Source organism: Nycticebus coucang, chromosome 2, assembly GCF_027406575.1.
Source record: "Nycticebus coucang isolate mNycCou1 chromosome 2, mNycCou1.pri, whole genome shotgun sequence".
NCBI lineage: Eukaryota > Metazoa > Chordata > Mammalia > Primates > Lorisidae > Nycticebus > Nycticebus coucang.
The window spans coordinates 9372505-9391446 of record NC_069781.1 but is presented as its reverse complement, the minus strand read 5'-3'; the positions used below and the strand labels follow the sequence as shown (position 1 = coordinate 9391446).

General features: G+C 54.7%; 1 protein-coding gene across 1 annotated transcript in view; it reads right to left on the bottom strand.

Moving 5' to 3' along the window:
• Window positions 1-18700, bottom strand: part of EEIG1 (estrogen-induced osteoclastogenesis regulator 1) — a 41771-nt gene extending 23071 nt beyond the window's left edge. The window contains exon 1 of the mRNA XM_053561377.1: window positions 17731-18700. Within this exon, the coding sequence (XP_053417352.1) occupies window positions 17731-17876 (146 nt within the window). The 5' untranslated portion in view covers window positions 17877-18700. The remainder of the gene's footprint in view (window positions 1-17730) is intronic.
• Window positions 18701-18942: the final 242 nt, after the last annotated feature.

The window sequence follows — 18942 nt, the reverse complement described above, 5'->3', positions numbered from 1 at the left end:
AGTGATCCTCCTGCCTCAGCCTCCTGAGTAACTGGAACTACAAGAACCCACCACCACACCCGCCTAATTTTTTAATTTTTACTAGAGAAAGGGTCTCGCTCTTGCTCAGGCTGGTCTTGAACTCCTGAGCTCAAGGGACTCCCCTTGAGCCTTGTCCTCCTAGAATGATAGGATTACAGGAGTGAGCCACTGCACCCAGCCAAGAATTGAAATTTAACAACTTGCCAGGTGCAGCGGCTCATGCCTGTAATCCCAGCACTCTGGGAGGCTGAGGTGGGTGGATTGCTTGAGCTCAGGAGTTCAAGACCAGCCTGAGCAAGAGTGAGACCCCTGTCTCTAAAAATAGCCAGGCATTGTAGTGGGTACCTGTAGTCCCAGTTACTTAGGGGGCTGAAGCAAGAGAAATGCTTGAGCCCAAGAGTTTGAGGTTGCTGTGAGCTGTGACACCATGGCACTCTACCCAGGGTGACAAAGTGAGACTCCGTCTCATAAAAAAAAAAAAAAAAAGGGGTGGCGCCTGTGGCTCAGCGGGTAGGGCGCGGGCCCCATATGCTGAGGGTGGCGGGTTCAAACCCAGCCCCGGCCAAACTACAACAACAAAATAGCCGGGCGTTGTGGCGGGCGCCTGTAGTCCCAGTTACTTGGGAGGCTGAGTCAAGAGAATTGCCTAAGCCCAAGGATTTGGAGGTTGCTGTGAGCTGTGTGACGCCACGGCACTCTACCAAGGGCAATAAGGTGAGACTCTGTCTCTACAAAAAAAAAAAAAAAGAAAAAAGAAAAAAAGAAATTTAGCAACAATAAAACCAAGGCACAGAGGAGCTGGTTTTAACCCGGGGCCCTGAAACCCTGAATTCTATGCTGCCTGCCCAAGTGCCTTATTCACATTGGAGACATGAGGGGATGAAGGTCAGAAGCAGGGAGGAGCTCAAAGCAGGTCTGAGGTAGGGGTAGGAGTGGCCAGAGCCACCTTCTTCATTTCTGCCTAAGAGTTGTTTCCATGATTAAAATTGAAATTGAAAATGAGAAAAGAGTTCAGAGGGCCAGTCACAAGAACCCCTAGCTACGTGGTTTAGACCCACACTTACCCTCCAAGGCACTGCTAAATAAGGCTACCTTGTGAAGTATGCAGGACCTGCTAGCAGGACTGGGCACCTCCTTAGGAAGAGCTGCTGATGGCCAGCCCTCCCTAGCCCAGGGATTCAGGGTGTGCTTTCCAACGCCCCACTACCAAGTACAGGTAATTACAGAGACTGGGTTTCATTTTTAGCTTTAAGATATACAATTAGATGTGCAAATCTCAGCAAGGCAGGGTGAGCCCTCCACCTACCACAGCCACCGTGGCCAGCACAGCGGCAGAATTCAGCTATTTCTGTGCTGTCTTGAAATAGAGCAGAGCAACCCCAGCAGCCTGGTATTCGCAGCCAGGCAGGACTTCCCTGGAGCCCTCCTGTCCCAGGGAGGTCAGCCCAGAGGCCTGTTCCAGGGATCCTCGCCAGGTGGTGTAGGAGACTTAGGGACCTGTGTCCCAAATCCTGACCAGAGCTCCCATGATGCATCCACAAAGACTTACTGTGTGGGTGCTGGCTCGGCATTTGGGGCAGCCCCTAGTTGAGTGGGAGAGACAGACATTACACAGGAAAACAACTGACAATGGCTACAAGTCTCCTAGAAAGTAAAAACGGCCTAACCTGGGATCAAGGGGAAGGAGTAAGCTCCCCAGAAAGTGACACCATGGCTGGTACCTCCAGGCTGAGGCTGGCTAGATGAAGATTCAGGGAGAAGGATGCCCCAGTCCCAGGTAGTGGGAAAAGCAGAGGGAAGACCCAGAAGTTAGAGAGTGGCTCCCAGGAATAGCCAAGAGAAGACCAGGGGGTGGGATCATGCTGACCAGGAAGCCTCATCTCAGTAGATCCCAACTTCTTCTGTAAAAGAAGTCTGCACAGGGCTGCCGTGGTGACTCTGTGGTGCCAGAGTTCCTTTCTCCACCACTCAGCCATAGGAGGGATGCAAAGAACTCTGCCAACATGGTGTCCATGTGGCCACATCTTCCTAGCATCTGCCCCACTGTGTCTCACCATCAGAACCCCCGTAGATAGGGCCCACATCTCCTTCGACTCCCCAAGTCCCAAGACAGAGACAGCATAAAGGCAGACCTCCCTTCTGTTCTCCTCCAGGGACCTGCTCTGGGACATGTCCCTGACCCCTCTAGCACATTATTAATCAAAAGCTCCTGTTAAAAAGCAGCTCCTGGCCAGGCACAGTGGCTCACGCCTGCAATCCTAATGCGCTGGGAGGCTGAGGTGGGTGGATTGCCTGAATTCATGAGTTCAAGACCAGCCTGAGCCAGCGCAAGACCTTGTCTCTAAAAATAGCCAGGTGTTGTGGTGGGCACCTGGAGTCCCAGCTACTTGGGAGGCTGAGGTAAGAGTCACTGGAGCCCAAGAGTTTAAGGTTGCTGTGAGCTGCGATCCCACAGCACTGTAGCAAGGGTGACAAAGTGAGACATTATCTCAAAAAAATTAAAAAAAAAAAAAAGCAGCTCCTGTTCTTCAAGCTTTGCGGGACACACGTGACCAACTGAATTCCACCAGAGTCCTATGAGGTGTGTACCATTATCGTTTCCATTTTTTCAAAAAAAGAAACTGAAGTCTAGAGAGGGGCAGGACAGGTCCAAAGTCATAGAACAGTAGGGCTGGATGCTGACCTCAGAGGATGTGACACCAAGCCCACATCCTCACCCCCTCCCTGTGCCGGCTTCCCTCAAAAGCAGGAAGGCAGGTGGACACCTGGAGGAGGGGAATGCTGCCCCCCAAGATCCCAGCAACTGATAGCTACTGAAGAGGTCTCAGAGCCTGTGAAGGGTGGCAGGCCAGGCTGAAATGAGCCACTGTCCTCCGATTCAGATAGTGAAATTCAGGGCTCCCAGCAAGAGCTGCCCCAGAATCTGAGCTCCATCAACTCCCAGGCCAGCTTGCAGCCACACTGCCATCATCACTCCCCAGTTAAGTGCAACAAGATCCCAGAGCCTCGGTGACCCCAGGTCCCCATCACTCGGGTGACAAGGAGTGTCATGGGAGCCACCTTTTGGCCACAGGCTATCAGGTTCATAGAGTCCCTACCGACAGAAACAAAAATGGCCCATCAGGGCCCCTTCCTGGAGTCATGCATACCCTGGCTGGTAATTGTCACAGGGGCAGAAAGTCAGGAAAAGTGAAGCCTGGTACCCTGTTTTCCCGAAAATAAGACAGTGTCTTATATTAAGGTGTGCTCCCAAAGATGCGCTAGGTCTTATTTTCAGGGGACGTCTTATCTTTCCTGGGAGTAGGTCTTATTTTCGGAGGCTGTCTTATTTTTGGGGAGACGGGGTATTAGCAGAGCAGGGCATCTCAGCCCAGTGACAGGGCCAAGGTCAGGTCCAGGGTGGGCCTTACCTTCCCAGTTGCATGTGCTCATAGATACCTGCTTTGTCTCCACTGCCTGCCCAGCATGGAGCCCCAGGCTGGCAGGGAGCAAGAGCAAGGAGCGGGGTATATGACCCAGTAGGACAGGGGCTCTCAAACGCAAGCAAAAGTTCACAGCAGGCCCTTCCAGAACTACAGATGCTGTAGGACCAAGTTTCTCTCTGTGGGGCACTCTCCTATGCATTGCAGAGTACTCAGCAGCATCCTGCCAGCGTCTAGCAGAAGCATCCTGCCAGCGTCTAGCAGAAGCATCCTGCCAGACCCCAGGGGTGATGATCAAAAATGCCTCCACAGATATTGCCAAATCACCCCAGGTGGAGACCCCCTGCTACAGGCCTTGGAAAAACATTTTAAACAAGCAGACAAAGGGAGCTGGGCACCAAGCTGAGAGTCAGCACAGCTGTGAGAACTGTGGGACACCTCTGCCCCCCGGGGAACTCCCAGCCCCACCTGGCACCTGGGTTCCTGAGGGGGCTGCACCCTGAGGCCTCCCGCTCAGCCCCTATAACAAGAGGTGATGGGAGCAAGGCTCCACCATGTGGGCCCTGCCTCCTGCTGTCTTGCCTGCCCCTGCTCAGCCACGCCTCCCCGACAGACAGTCCTTGGCCTGGTTCCTAGAGGAACCGTGGCTGCTGTGATGCAATCAAGGTTCCCAGCTGGTGAAACCCAGCCCAGGCTGGAGAGCAGGAGTCTAATAAGGAAACAATTTAAATCGACAACATCTGCCTGTGCTTCCCCGAAGAGAAGAAAGCACAGCCGCCTGGGAAGGGGCCCAACCCAGGGAGCAGCCGAGGCGCGCGTCCAGGGTCTGCGGGGTAAAGAGCCAACGTGGCAGTCCAGCAGCGACTGGCGTCTGCCAGGGCTTCAGGACTGTGCGCAGGGGAAGCAGCTCACAGAACTGGCATGGCCAGTCCCTCCTCCGATGAGGCAGCAAGAAGTTCCTAGAAGCCAAGTCACTCTGCCCAGCATTAGAGTGTTCAGAGTAGCCACCCAGCAGCCCCAAGATGCCTTCATTGCTCCCCTGCCAAAGACAGCCCTCTGACTGGTTCAGCCAGGTAGGCTTGGAGTAGAAGCTGGTGTCAGCAAGTGACCCAAACAAGTAGAATAAACAGCCTGCTGGGCTTTAGAACTCCAAGATGGAAAAGTGGTGGGGGACTGGCTAACTCAATCAGGCTTGTTGGGGAAGCGTAGGGTTTAGGATTCTAGACTCTAGATTCTAGACATGAGGGCAGGGATTCTAGACTCAAGACACACCTGGATTGCAATCCTGCTTCTCACCAGCCAAGAAACTGTGAGACTGATTTTTAAAACCCCATGCAGGCAGTGCAGGCAGCCCGAGCTACCATCCAGGCCAACCCCAGTGAGTATGATTCTCAACTGATGCCAGTGGCCATTCTCTCTGGCCCTTACAGCCCAAGTGGAGAGCAGGCCACTCATGGGGTCCAATGTAAACTGCTGCCTTTAACCAAGTACTGGTCCACTCCCACATACCCGGGCAGAGGTGCCCTCATCAGCCAGCACTGCCCAGCCTGGCTCCTATTTCCCAGGTACCCTCCTGTGTGCTGGTTGCTTCTCAAGCACTAACTTCCTTCCTCTACGTCACAGATCAGGAAACTGTACACTCAGGGAGTCCAGGTACTTGCTGCAGGTCACATGAAAGATTAGGAGTGGTCTGCACTTCCAGGCCCCTGTTTAGGAACCCATCCCTACCTCCTGACCCTGTAGGATCCCTGGGAAATCTGCAAAGACAGCACAGCCATTCTCAGGGGATAATGGCATGAACATGAAGTGACCTGGGACCCTGAGCTTTGTGGGCTAACCCTTTGCTACTAGTCTCAGCACCAGGAAAGGGGCAGCTCTAAGGTCAGGCTACTGGCAAAGGAGAAATGGTCACTTGGTCAAAGTGTGGAGTCAGGGAGTGCAGCTCTGGGCCATACCCATCAAGAACTGCTAGTGTCGGAGACCAAGTTAGGTCAATCCAGGTCTAGGGGAGAAATGGAAAACACTCCCTAGCAAACAGGCCCTGCAAAAATTCCTAAGATCAGCGCCCCACCTCCTGAACACCTGCTATGCATCAGACACTGAGCCAATAGCTCTCCTGCTGACTTCCTGAATCTACAGCCCAGCCCTAGGACTTAGGGACTGTCATCTCCATCTCACATGCCGCAGATAAAGAAACCAAGGCCCAGAGCAGGGAAGTCACCTGCCCAAGGTCTCCTGGCCTGCAGAGGGCTGTGATCTGAACCCATAGCTGTCTGACCCCACAGCCACAAGCTGGGCTCCCATCCCAGGACTAGGCCAAGCCAGAGGGCCCAGAAATTCAAAGCAAGTGGGCATCACACTAGGCCTCTGGTACAACTTCCCCTGCCCAGGACCTATGACTCTGGCAAACACAGAGCTACAGGGCCAGCTCTGCTCAGGGGACTTTCATTCCTATACCACTAGACTCCCAGAGGCCCACCTGTGAGCTGTGGGCAAGCAGAGAGACCAGAGCTCAAGGCCAGGCTCTGCCACTCACTGGACACTTGCCCTCTTTGGGGCCTCAGTCACCACCCTGTCCCTGTCCTTACGTTGGACCCCATGAGTGGGTTGCTACAGGGTGTGGCATGTATATAGAGCACCCATGCTGAATGAAGGCAGGGATCAGGCCTCCAAAAGTAACTGCAGAAAGGGGCCTTGAGTTCCCCTCTGAGGCAGATGGTCCACCAAGAAGCCAGGCAAGCAAAGCCCTTGCCCATTTCTCTGTCTCAGGCCCATGGTGATTTCCCCAAGCCTTGAACCTGGCTAACACACCCTGCTGGGATACTCCAGCTAGGATATGCAGGGAGATGGATTGGCTCAGGCATGTCCGGGACCACTGCTGGCTGAGTCACACCTGAGTGGTGTCTTATTTACCTGAGGAGGAAGGGGAGAGGAAGGAAGGAGGCTAGTCTTCTGAACCCCTAGCTCTATCCAAGCCCATCTCAAAGGCACTCCTACAAACTGTGGGCTTCTTCTCCTGGGCCCAGACTGTAGGCTCCTATCTCACAGGTGCTGAGCTCCTGGAAGCAAGGCCTCAATTATCTGACTCACTTGCTGCATCCCCTGTCCTAAGGATAGTGCCTGGCACTCAGTCAGCATCTGATGACTGAATGAGTGCCCTGCACACCGCTGCCCTCACAGAGCTGTTCCTAAGCCTCTTGCACCACCTCCAGGGAAGGGGCTGCCCAGCTGGGACCAAGGATCATTGCCACTGCTGGATCTGTCACCCACATTTTCCACCAATCTATTCAGTGTTTCCTGTGGCTCCCTGGACTTCAGAGATAACCAGGTGATAATGAAGAACTGCTCAGCCAGAGTCACTTTTTCTTACAGGCAGGCACAGACTCAGACCTCTTTTTCTAGCCATCTTGAGCAACTCCCCAAGATTCCAACCACAGGACCAAGGGTGCAGGGTCAGGAGGACCACAGGACCATGACTAACTCACTGGTCTCCACCTCATCTGATTCTCTGCAGACTCACAAACCACTCCTGGGTCAATCCCTGCCTATCATTCACATTCCACACAAATTTAATGAGCACTTACTATGAGCTAGGCCTGTGTGGGACACTGAGAATACATCCAAAGGAGACTGGGCCTCAGTCTTACTTACATCTAAGACAGGCATGGCCATCTGTTAACATGCAATGCCTTGTTAGCTGTCACAAAGCCCTTCAGAGCTGCTGTGGCCCAATGTCAGGCCTTCTTTTAGCATTTGGGGAAAGTGAAGTTGGTTAAAGGCCCATCCACAAAGAGAAAGTTCAGGTCCAGAGCAGGAGGGGTGGCAACACCTTCCTTCCTCTACTGTACTCAGCATGTCTTTGAGGGATGCATGTACCTAATGGTCTCCCCTAGCTCATGGGCCCCAGGCAGGGACCACAGTTGTCTTGATAAGGACAGTGGCCTGGTTCTAATCACAAATGTTTCCTGAATAGGTGAGCCACAGGAAGACAGAAAGGGAGGAATGTGGACCTTTTCTTTCTTTCTTCTCCCACCACTTTCTTCTGCCTCTCGACAGAGAGGGAGGAACGTGGACCTTTTCTTTCTTCTCCCACCACTATGTCCCTTTCAATAACTGCCCTGGATTAATACCAACCACTGCCAGCCTTCCCTGAGCCGGTGCTCCATGGCAAGGGCTATACAGGCATGTAAAAGACATAAACCCGGGCAGTGCCTGTGGCTCAGTGAGCAGGGCGCCGACCCCATATACCGAGGGTGGCGGGTTCAAACCCAGCCCCGGCCAAACTGCAACAAAAAAATAGCCGGGCGTTGTGGCGGGCGCCTGTAGTCCCAGCTACTCAGGAGGCTGAGGCAGGAGAATCGCCTAAGCCCAGGAGTTGGAGGTTGCTGTGAGATGTGACGCCACGGCACTCTACGGAGGGCAATAAAGTGAAACTCTGTCTCTACAAAAAAAAAAAAAAAAAAGACATAAACCCATTTTATCCAATCGTCAAGGAGCAGCTTATTATCCCATTTCACAGAAGAAAGGAAAGATCAGAGAGAGCCAGTTGTCTGGCAGCCTCAGGGGCCTGCCCTCCCTCCCTCTAAACTGCTAAGCCCCACAGTCCAGCAGGCCCTGCCAGGGTTTGCAAGAGGCAAAAGAAAAATCTCTAGCCAGAAAAGAATATTCACAGCTGCCAAGACAAGTTATTGCCTTGTAAACAAGAGTGATGCTTATCAGGTCAGGATGGTTCAGGCTGCCCCACCAAAAAGACCCAGATAAAGATCCAAGGACTTCTTCCAGGCACCCAAGAAGGGTGCTTCATTTTTGTCTAAAGGATTTTAGCATCCTCCCAGCACCAGCCCAATGTGTGGGGCATCTCAAGGGTTGTTTCTGGCACAGAGACAAACAGCTTGCAGATTCACAGAGAGAACAAAGCCACGAAACCAGCCCCCAAGTAGCAGAACCCTGCTTCTTCTCACCATCGCATAGGATGCTTTGGGTTTTGTTCTGAATCATTCCATGACGACATAGGAAGAAAACGCCCTCCTCAGCTGACAGTCACCTGCCCTTCTGCAACCTGGAGCCCCAAGCAGTTAATTACATTGCTGCTCTTCATGGTTCTAAAATACAAATCTGTGGCTCCTGTACCACAAGATACAATCCAAGCCCTCCTGGTGCCCTCCCTATACTCCAAGGACTCTTCCCTGCTCAGAACTCACCCTTCCATCCCTCCACCCTGTGTGATTCTTCTCCCACCTGCCACCCACTAACTCCACTCCTCCCCTGGAACTGAGCCTGGCGTCACTTCTTCATAGCCTATAGCTGCAGCCCTGATTGGATTTCTGTGCCTCCCCCACCAAGGAGGCCTTTTGGGGACAGGGGCTGCATCCCCAGGGCCTAGTCTGGCCCACCCACACATAAGGTGCCCAAGAAATTGTCCTGGAGTGACTACGGGGAGACTAGCAGGAGCGGGGTGCTACAGGTGTGCTGCCCTCACATGTCTGCAGAGTCTAGCTGCTCAGAGAGGAAGTGGTAGGAGGGGAGGACACTTTGCGTGCGAAGAGAACCCAGACTTCTGCACTCCCCAAGCAGCAGGCTGTACACCTCCTCTCTCGGGACATTTAGTCCATTTTTAGCTGCCAGGGAGCTCTAAGCTCAGGTAGCCTTTCTCCCATGTGAGCATCTCCATTTGATGCAAGAAAAGCTGAGGCTTAGAGGCCAAGGCTCTTAGACATGCTTGCAGAACAATCAAGCAGCTACCAAGGTCCAAGTGCAGAGCACAGAGTCAGGGACCAGCCCCCTTCTCTTCCCCACCCTGCTATAAGCATCCCTTCTTCCCCCAGGGGTCCACTTAACCCAAGCCATCGATGCCCCAGCTGCCTCTTAATTCTAGCCTCTGAGCCTGTAGTGGCACCCAGCTGCCTAGTGTGTGGGTGGGGGCTGCTCCTGACACAGACTGATACCTCGAGTGTGGGAAGTCAGGCCAGATCCAGCAGCTGTTGGTGGCTGCATCGAGGTCCAGACTCACATAAGTTTAGAGCCAGGGGAAAAAAGTCCCAGCCCCAGGGCAGCACCAACTCACTGCAGGATGCCCCAGGACCAAGATGCAATGAAGCAATAAAAGCCACAAAGGGCCCACAGTCTGAAGAAAGAGCTACAGACATGGTCAGGGATCGCAGCGCGCTGATATAAAGATCCACAGAGGGTGTGTGAGGCCAAAAGTGGCCAGAGAATGCCTCCTGGAGGAGGTGGCTGTCCGGCTGAGCAGCAGTTCAGTGAGTCAAGAAGTGGAGGAAGGGAGCTTGAAGAAGAGGAAACATGAGCAAAGGCACAGAAACCAGAAGAGCAAAGAGTGGTGGAAACCAACAAGAGGCCAGGAGGGGCAGAGGCTCTAGCCACCAAGGGGTCCCTGGCCCTCTCACCTGTGCCCCTGCCTGCCCTTAGCCTGATAACCAGTGCCCTCCATCTCTGAGGACAGCTGTCTTTCACCTGCCAGAGTAGGTCCCAAAGAAGGCTGTGCAGAGGGTCCCTTCCTTGGCAGAGCCTCCCCAGCTCAGCCCCACCCAGCAGCAGCACTCAGCTCTTACTGGCTCATAGCCAAGCACCCCAGGATGCCAGATTGAAGCCAACAGGGACAAAAAAGCACAAAAACCCCACTGGAGACCCTAAGCTCAGATGCTAGGGGTGCTCCTCCCCCACTCCTACCCCTACAGAGGGCAGAGAGGGAAGTACCCTGTCCCTGCAGCACCCTATCAGTCCTGCCCCACAGGGGAGCACCAGTGCCAGCTGCCAGAGGGGCAACTTACCTGAGCCGCTCAGCCCCCAGCCATGTGCCCAAGGACAGGATGATAGACTATACAAATACAGTATGTCCACCTTGTGCCAGGAGCCTAGCTAGACATCTGACAAGCATCACCTCACCACGTCCTCCCGAGAACACTGTGAGGCAGGTGCCAGCAGTCCCAGTTCACGGGCAAGGTCATGGAGACTAGAGAGGCTTGAGAAAGAAGTCACTTGCCCAAGGTCACATAGGCAGCCAGTGGTAGAGGCAGGATGGGAACACCTCCCCTGGGCCTGAGAGCAGAAAGCAAGCAGACAGAAGCCCTCTACCAGACTCTTCCTCCCAACCACGAGAACAAGCTGGCTGGAGGGGTGGCTCCAAGTTCTGGGACCCAAAAGATGCTTAGAACGAAAACCAAGGGTTTGCAACTACAGCCCTCTGCAGACTCCACGGCCAGGCAGGCGCTCAGCAGCTTCAGGCCTTACAGAGCCAACTGCAGTCTCATCACTCGGGAGCCAACAGGCCTGGGGGACAGCTGACAGGTCACAGAACACACCTGGAGCCCTAGGGCAAGTGCTGTGTCCCCACATTCAAGCACTTGTCACGTAGGGTGGATAATGAAGAACTACATCTCCTCCCCACCCTACATTAGTTCCAGGTCTCTTCCCCTCTTTAAACTTCCTGTGGCTTCCTGGTGAGATGAGACAAATCTAAACTGGTTGTCTCAGGTGCCTGTCCCTTGCAGCAAGCGAATGAATGCAAGGTCACCACATGGCCATCACCAATGTCCACACAAGTCCCTTGGCTCCTGAGGCCCCTTAGCAGACACAGTAGTGCCCATCCCAATGCCTGAGCAGCACCCCCTATGCAAGTCAGTACTTCCAGGTACTGAACAAGCAAGGTTCAAAGACACGCAGTACTCCAGGCACCCGGTGTGGTTGCTGCTAAGAATGCATGGCCAGAGTACTTCCCAGGACAAGCCTGACAAGGAACACGCCTCAGGGAATAGCCTGGCCCATCGAGCCAGGTCACCTGAGGTCAGGGCTGCTGCCAGGCTGGCAGGCAGAGGCTGTCAGGATGGCACCTGCCAGTGGTGTGGCTAGCTGGGAGAAAAAGCCAGGTCCAAAAAGTTGACACCAAGGCACATATGCTGGGCAGCTTCAGGCATCACCACAGCCACCAATAGCATAGTCTGGCCTAGGCCAAAGCTTTGCTGCCCACGCTGGCCTCTGGGGCCTCCCAGCATAGCCCTGTGTGCTACTCCTACCACAGGCTACTCTGCCTCCGTTGCCCCCCTCCTCCGCCCACCCCTGGCACATGGGAGGCCTTCTCCATGAGCCTCAGGGACCAGGCTTGCCTGAGGGAACTAAGGGAGGCCATACCAAGAATCAGGACACACAGGGAGGAGCCTCAAGGTGGCACCCATATAAGAGGCAGCTGCTCAGACTCTTGAGCCCAACACTGCCACACAGCACTACTGTCAGGTCTTCCAACTTAGAAGAAATGGAAAGTCTGGATTTTTACTCAATCAAAAACTACTGGAATACTGCTGGGGTCAACAAACCTTGGCTACATCTGGCCATTGTGCACCTTCTGAATGTCCATTGGCACTACTAAGCACTAGGCATGCCAGGCCTTCAGGATGAGGAAACCCACCTTTCCCCTCTGCCTGCCAACCCTCTCTGCAGCCTGCCCACTCCTCTGCCTGCCACTGCCCAGCTAAGCTAGGCCAGCACTATCCACTGGCCAACTCCAAGTGGCTTAGGTCAGGCCCCCTTCTCTGCCAGGCAGCCAAGAGCCATCAATTCTAGTCAGCAAACCAAGCCTGTCACTCTCCCACCCTAAGCAGGACTCCCAAGGCCAGGAACAGACCAGCCTGGCCATTCACCACTTCACTTATTCCATTTGCTCCCTGGTCCTCCTCCAACCCCGGTCACCCCACTGGGAGCAAATGCCTCTGGCCAGCAAGGTGACTCTGCTCAACCTTCTGCTAGTCCAATGCCCCTTGGCCCTCAAGGCTCCCAGGAAAAGGTCACTTCCTCAAGGAAGCCCTCCCTATCCTGAGATGGTGAGATCCAGGAAGCCAAGGACCATGCCCAGCCTGTGCTCAATCAACAACTGTCAAACCAGTGGGAGTGTCTCAACACAAATGCTCCCTAGCTGAGCTGCTGGGGTCTTATGGGATCCAGGAGGACCCACCCCAGATCTGCCTAGCCCTCAAGTTTCCATGATGCCCACCAGGCAGATTGCCCTCCACCCAACTCAGGGGTCCATCCCACTGCACCCTACACGTCCCAGGGGCACAGAACTGTATGTCTACTTCCATCCTGCCCTCCCAGAGCACCACACTGCCTGAGAGCAGGCCTTGTAGGGTGGCGGATGCAAGTGGTACTCTGCGCCCTTTTCCCAGGAGGACAGCAAGGGAAGCAGAAGCCAAATGTAGAGAGTGTGAGGAAAGAAAGACCCAGCAGCCTGGCCTCCCTGGGGACCAGGCTGGCACAAGGCCTCCAATTGCAGAGCCAACCTGTCCAGGGCTTTCTTTGTGTTCCAGGAGTCCCACACATGGCTCCAAAACTATCCCTCCCAAGGCTGGGCTAAGTGGCTCATCTGTAATCCCAGCCCTCTGGGAGGCTGAGGCAGGTAGATTGCTTGAGCTCACAGGTTCAAGACCAGCCTGAACCCGAGCGAGACCCTACCTCTAAAAATGGCCTTGGTTCAGCACCCATAGCACATTGGTTACAGTGCCAACCACATACACTGAGGCTGGTGGGTTCGAATCCGGCCCAGGCCAGCTGAAATCAACAATGACAACCCCAACAAAAAATAGCTGGATGTTGTGGCAGGTGGTAATCCCGTGCTACTGGGAAGCTGAGGCAAGAGAATCACTTAAGCCCAAGAGTTTGAGATTGCTGTGAGCTGTGATACCACAGCACTCTACCAAGGGCGACATAGTGAGACTCTATCTCAAAACAAATAAATAAATAAAAAATAAAAATAGCCAGATGTTGTGGCAGGTGCCTAAAGTCCCAGCTACTCGGGAGACTGAGGCAAAAGAATCGCTTGAGCCCAAGAGTTTGAGGTTGCTGTGGGCAATGACACCATGCCACTCTACCAGGGCAAGAAAGTGAGACTCGGTCTCAAAAAAAAAAAGACTGCCATCCCAGTTGGCACCAGGCTGTCCATGGCAGACAGTACCTGTGGTGAGCAGCACACACCTTTCCAACAGTTGCCCAAATAAAAATCCCATTGAAAGCCAACTGGGGACTCAACGCTGCAAAAAGGAAAAGCCAGAGGAGGTGCCTCTCCATGTCACAGTCTGCTTCTGGGACAGCCCATACCCAAGTACAGGAGGAGGGCCCTCTCTCCCTCTGGTCAAGGCTGTATCCTTTATGCAAAGAAGGGTACTGAGGCACAGAGGACAGAGGTCAGGGCCAGATCAGAGCCTGCCCAGCTATACCATTAGATCCTCCTATAAAGTGGCCCCGGTAAGTCACTTCTCTGCCCCAGGCTTCAGTTTCCCCATCCACTGGCTGAGGAAAGGCTCTCTGCCCATTTCTTCCAGAAAAGACTTGCTATGTCAGCGCCTCTCTTTGCTCCCTTCCCCTGGCACTGCCAACCATGAGCATGAGGTAGGCCCCAGGTCAGCTGGAAGCAGAGACCTCTCAGAATGTTTGGGATTCTTCCTGCAGGAGGACTGCCTTGGACGAGCTGGCAGTTCCCCAACTTCCCCAACTTGGCTAGGCCCTCTGCATCCCTAATGGGACACCCAGTAAAGCCTCCCAGATGCCACTTGGATATGCTCACCTGGAAGCATCTCAGCGGGGACTTTGGCAAATATTAACATGTCCCAGTGCCAGCCCAGGCCTGGCCCCAAATGCACAGCATGACTTAAGCTCCACCCCCACCTTAGGGCCTTGGGGGCCCTTTTCTTTGGCCCTCCACAAACCTAGTACAGAGCCTTCAAACTATTCACCTCTAGACTTTCCACTTTCCTATCCCACTCAGCCTATTATCAAGAGCCTTCTTCAAGGGTCTGGGGGTGTCAAATGAGAGTGTGACTATTTCCAACCCACTGCCATCAAGGTAAGACAGGGCTTTGGAGCTAAACCTATCCAAATTCAAATCATATCTCTGCTACTCCCTGAGCATCATGGGCCCAGTCAGTCCTGCTTAAGTGGGGGACCACCATCACCCCACAGGAGGGTGGCTGAAGAGATTCAAAGAATCAAACATTTGAGATGCTCAACAAGTCCCTGGATGCAGAAAGTGCACCAAGGTGGTTTAAACCATAATGATAAAAATCTTAACTTTCCAACTGCCATTTACCACCAGTAACCGCTGGTGTATGGCTTCACCTCTCTGGTCCAGGTGCCTCTCAGAAGGCTAAGAGGATTGATGGAAATGCCATTTGCAAAACACTGGGCATGGTGCCTGACACACAGTACAGCCACCCCGAACACAGCAGCTACGAGGATTACTATTTGTAAAGAGATCTCAGAAAGATGAGACTAAGGGACAGACCCACACAACACCTGTTCTACCTGCTCAAATCGGGTCAGGCAAGCTGTGTATCCAGCTGTTGCCAAGGCACCCAACACACAGGGAAACAATCAGCTAGAAGGGCGGGTGCTACAGGGGTGAGGCCTTGGGTCTGCTTCACCCTGACACGGCCCATGCTCCCACCTAGGACTCCAGACCATCTCAGGGGTCCCTGGAATTGGGAAAGATAGCTACTGAATCTGGGCCCAGATCTAACCAGGTCCAATCCCTCCAGACCCTACCTCAACCTGAGAACAATGGAGCCTTGACTGTCTGGAAGGGTAGGACTGCAGACCAGAGTGAGTGGGGAGGGGGTGGAGGGAGTTAGGAACCCAGAAACCCCAGAACACCCATCTGCTGAGCAAAAGCCCAACAAAAGCCAAAGTAGCTCTAATCTGGCTTCAAGTTCCAATGTCACTATCTGCTCTCTCCAGCCACACTTGCCCAGTAGCAAACAGGTATGCAGCGCCTACTAAGTGCCCAGCTTTTGGGTGAGGGGACTTGATGTCAGTTCCTCCCTCCACAGCTTCATTTTGTTTTGTTCCAGGAAAAAGGTCTGGGAAAGGTTGTTTGGCCTCAGCTGGTTTGGGGAATCCAAGGCCCCTTGCCAGGAAGGAGGAAGGGAAAACAGAGGTGAAATTCAGACACTGTGGGCTAAGACTTGGAACTTTCCAGACTTTCCCGGATATGGAAAGGCCAACAGGTAGGAATACAGTGGCTCCAGGACCTGGGGGACCAAGCAAGTCCTGGATTCAGGACTCAATATCAATTCCACAGTGAGATCTAAGACCCTGTCACCATTCCCAGTTCACATGTAGGCCCCCTGATGACTCAACCCAGGTCCCCCAAGACCTGGGAGAGGCTGAGGCCTGGGCAACTCCATCTATTATAATCATAACTGCTGCAGCAATTTGCCTGGGCCAGACAAGCCACATCTCTTATTCATTCCCCCTTGCCACCAGTGGGTTGGTGGGTATGACTGCCCTATTTTACCGAAGAGGAAACTATGGCTCAGAAAAAAGCACAACAGGACAGTTGTTAAAAGCACATTCTGTGCTGGTGTGGTGGCTCACACCTGTAATCCCAGCACTCTAGAAGACCTAGGCAGGAGGATCATCTGAGGCCAGTTTTGAGACCAGCATGGGCAACAGTGAAACCCCATCTCTACAAGAAAACCACAAACACTAGCCAGGCATGGTAGCACAAAGCTATAGTCCCAGCTTCTTAGGAGGCTGAGGAAGGAGGATCCTTGAACCCAGGAGTTTGAGGTTGCAATGAGCTATGATGACGCCATTGCCCTCTAGCCCAGGCAACAGAGAGAGACTGTCTCAATTTATTTTAAAAAAGGGGGGCGGGGGGGAAGTACATCTTATGCTTGAATCGGGACTCCCCTGTATTAAATCAGGCAAATCACTCCCTCTCTAAGCCTGCTTCCATCTCTGTAAAGCAGGGATAAAAACCCCATGGGCCCCACCACCACCACTCCAGCTCCATGATGTAGTCAAGGGGTTAAGTGAGAGGTGCTAATAAAATGGAGCACAGCACCAATAATAGCTGGTTCTTAAGATCAGAGGTTAGATAACCCATCCAATGTCACCCAGCTAGTGAGTGGTTGACTCCAGGCCTTAGCTCTGAGCACAGCCCTCTCTCTGAAACCTTCAGCTTCTACATGGGTGGGTATAGGATCACAGGCTTCCCAGGCAACCAAAGATGGCCCACCCATCCCCTCACAAGGGGCAGCCCTCGTCCAAATTCCTTAGATAAGCAGCTCCCAGCAGAACGAGGAGCCAGTGCACAGAAAAGGCACCCCACCCTGTCCGCACCGTAGATTCCTAAATCTGGGTTAGGCTATGCAGCTTCTCTCCCTTCCCCTCCTCCCAGCAAAACATTCAGCCTCTGGATTCATCCAACAGGTATCCAAACTGGCCAAGTTCAGTTAACAGCCACCTCCTTCAAAGTTCCTGACGAGACACTTACTTCATCTTTCTGGACCTCAATTTCTCCATCTGTAACATACACTCCCACTCAGAACAGTGAGGCAGCTCTGGCTAACTAGACCCACAAGGGGGCCTGAGAAGCAAAGGGCAGACCAGGTAAGGGAAGCGGCATGCCGCATGCCCCAGGCCCGCCTTGTCCACATGCTAGCTACTAGAAACCTCCCAACTCTGACAGAAAGATCTGCATTAGAGGAGAGACCTGTATTAAGCCTGTTTTCCCAAGAGGACGTGGAGGCCCAGAAAGTAACAGAGCCAGGATTCCCACCCCCGACTGTTGAACTCCAAGGCGCACTCTCTCTTCAGACAGGCCCAGGGAATGAAGGGCAGCCTGGGAACTCAGTCACATTGAGCAATAAGCTGGGCAGCTGGACCTGCCAGGACAGGACAAACACAAAACCAAACTCAACGGAGCCCCTTTCAGGGAGGGTAGCGGCCTCCGCCACAAGGGCATTTGCAATGCAAAGCAGCCCAGCTTCAGCCAGAAGAGGACAGTCACTCAAAGGGGGTGGGTAAGCCAAAATCCAGCCACCTCCCACCAGTCAGGCTGGGAAATGCCTGGGACAGGGCCTTCCTCGGTGCTTGGGAGTACTAGAGAAGCAGTGGCAGGTATTTGTTCTAAATCGTAACAGCAGGAATAGCCAGCTAGGGTGCAAGGTGACCTGGAACACCCCCCACCTCCCCAGCCCCCTGCTCAACCCTCAACAAGGCATAAATTCAGCTAGGCTCTACTCCAAGTCTGACAAATCAGCCTACTGCCGGTGGCATGCAGGGCTCCAGGATAGTGCTAGGAGAACAAACCTCCAAGTATCCGGCTCACCTGCAGACGGGTGCCTGGCACCCTGCCACCTTACAGTCCTGCCATGTGCAAACTTGCCCCAGACACATAATCCCCCAGAGTCTCCTGGCCCCAAGAGGTGCTTCCACACTTGCCAAGTGACTAAATCTCGCTTATCATCCCCCTCTTCTGCACGACTACCCCAGCTCCTACCTTGACGACAAGCTGACAAAATCCCCGCCATCCAGCAGCCGGACCTTGCAGAAGAGGACCCCGTTCACAAAGGGGACTGCAGTCAGCTCCTCCAGGGTGAAAGTGGTTTGGAATTTGAATTTCTTCTTCTTCATCAAGAAAGCCATGAGCGAGTTCCCTGAGTCTGAAGCCCCGAAGGCCAAAAAGGGGGGGGGGGGGGGCGAGGGACAGAAATCCCCAGGATTCCTTTCCCTACACCACACCCCCTCCTCAAAACACCAGAGCCGGATCCCGCCCAGATGGTGGCGGAGGCGGCGGAGCAGGCAGGGAGCTGAGTCCGAAGCTCCAGGTCTAAGCGACCAGTCCAGTTCGCGGGCCGGCCGGCTTCACCCTTGGGGAGTCGGGACTCAGAGCGGTTCAAAGAGGTATAAATCACCGGCATGTAACCAGCGGGACATGGCCCAAGAGGCAAGTGCAAGGGCGGCAGTCTGCGCGCGGGCGGCCGCGCTGGCGGGCAGCATCCCGAGCCGCGGGCCACGGAGAGCTCATGCCGCGCGGCCCGGCGCAGCGGACGAACCGGTGAGACTGAGGGCGGCGGGCGGCCCCGCCCCCGCCTCGCTGGCAACCGGGGGAGGTGCCCTAGCCGCGCACACGCCCCCGCACCTGGGTGCCCCGAGGCCTGCGCAGGTGTGGCGGAGGGCACCCTACGGGCGGCCGGGAGCTCTGGGGACCTCTCCGAGAACGGCGTCAGGACACCGCGGGCCGGGAACGTCCAGCCGCGGGCCTCCTCCGGGCCGGCCACAGACAGCGGGGGCGCTGCCTCCTCCTCAGTCCTGAGACCCGCGCCGCGGGCCCCGACGGAGTTGAGACGCCCTCCGGCCGGGCCAGTGGCGCCCGCCTGGCCTCCCGCCTCTGCCCAGCACCCAGCGAGCACTAGCACCACTGCCTGCGTCCCCGACGCGGCTGCAGGAGCCCGACGCTGCGCGGCGGATCGGAAAATGCCGAGGCCCCTCTCGGCCGCCCGCAGAGCCGCCGCCGAGCGCGGCAGGGGCGGGGCGCCGGCGGCCGAGCCCGCCCACGATTGGGCGGCCTGACGGAGCGGGTGCGGAGCGCAATTGGCGAATGACGTTGTGGGGCGGGACTTGCGGAGGCAGAGGCGCCTAGGGGCGCTTGGATTGGTGTGCCGCGCGGCCGGGCCCGCCTCCACCGGTAGGGCTGAACGAAGGGGAAGGG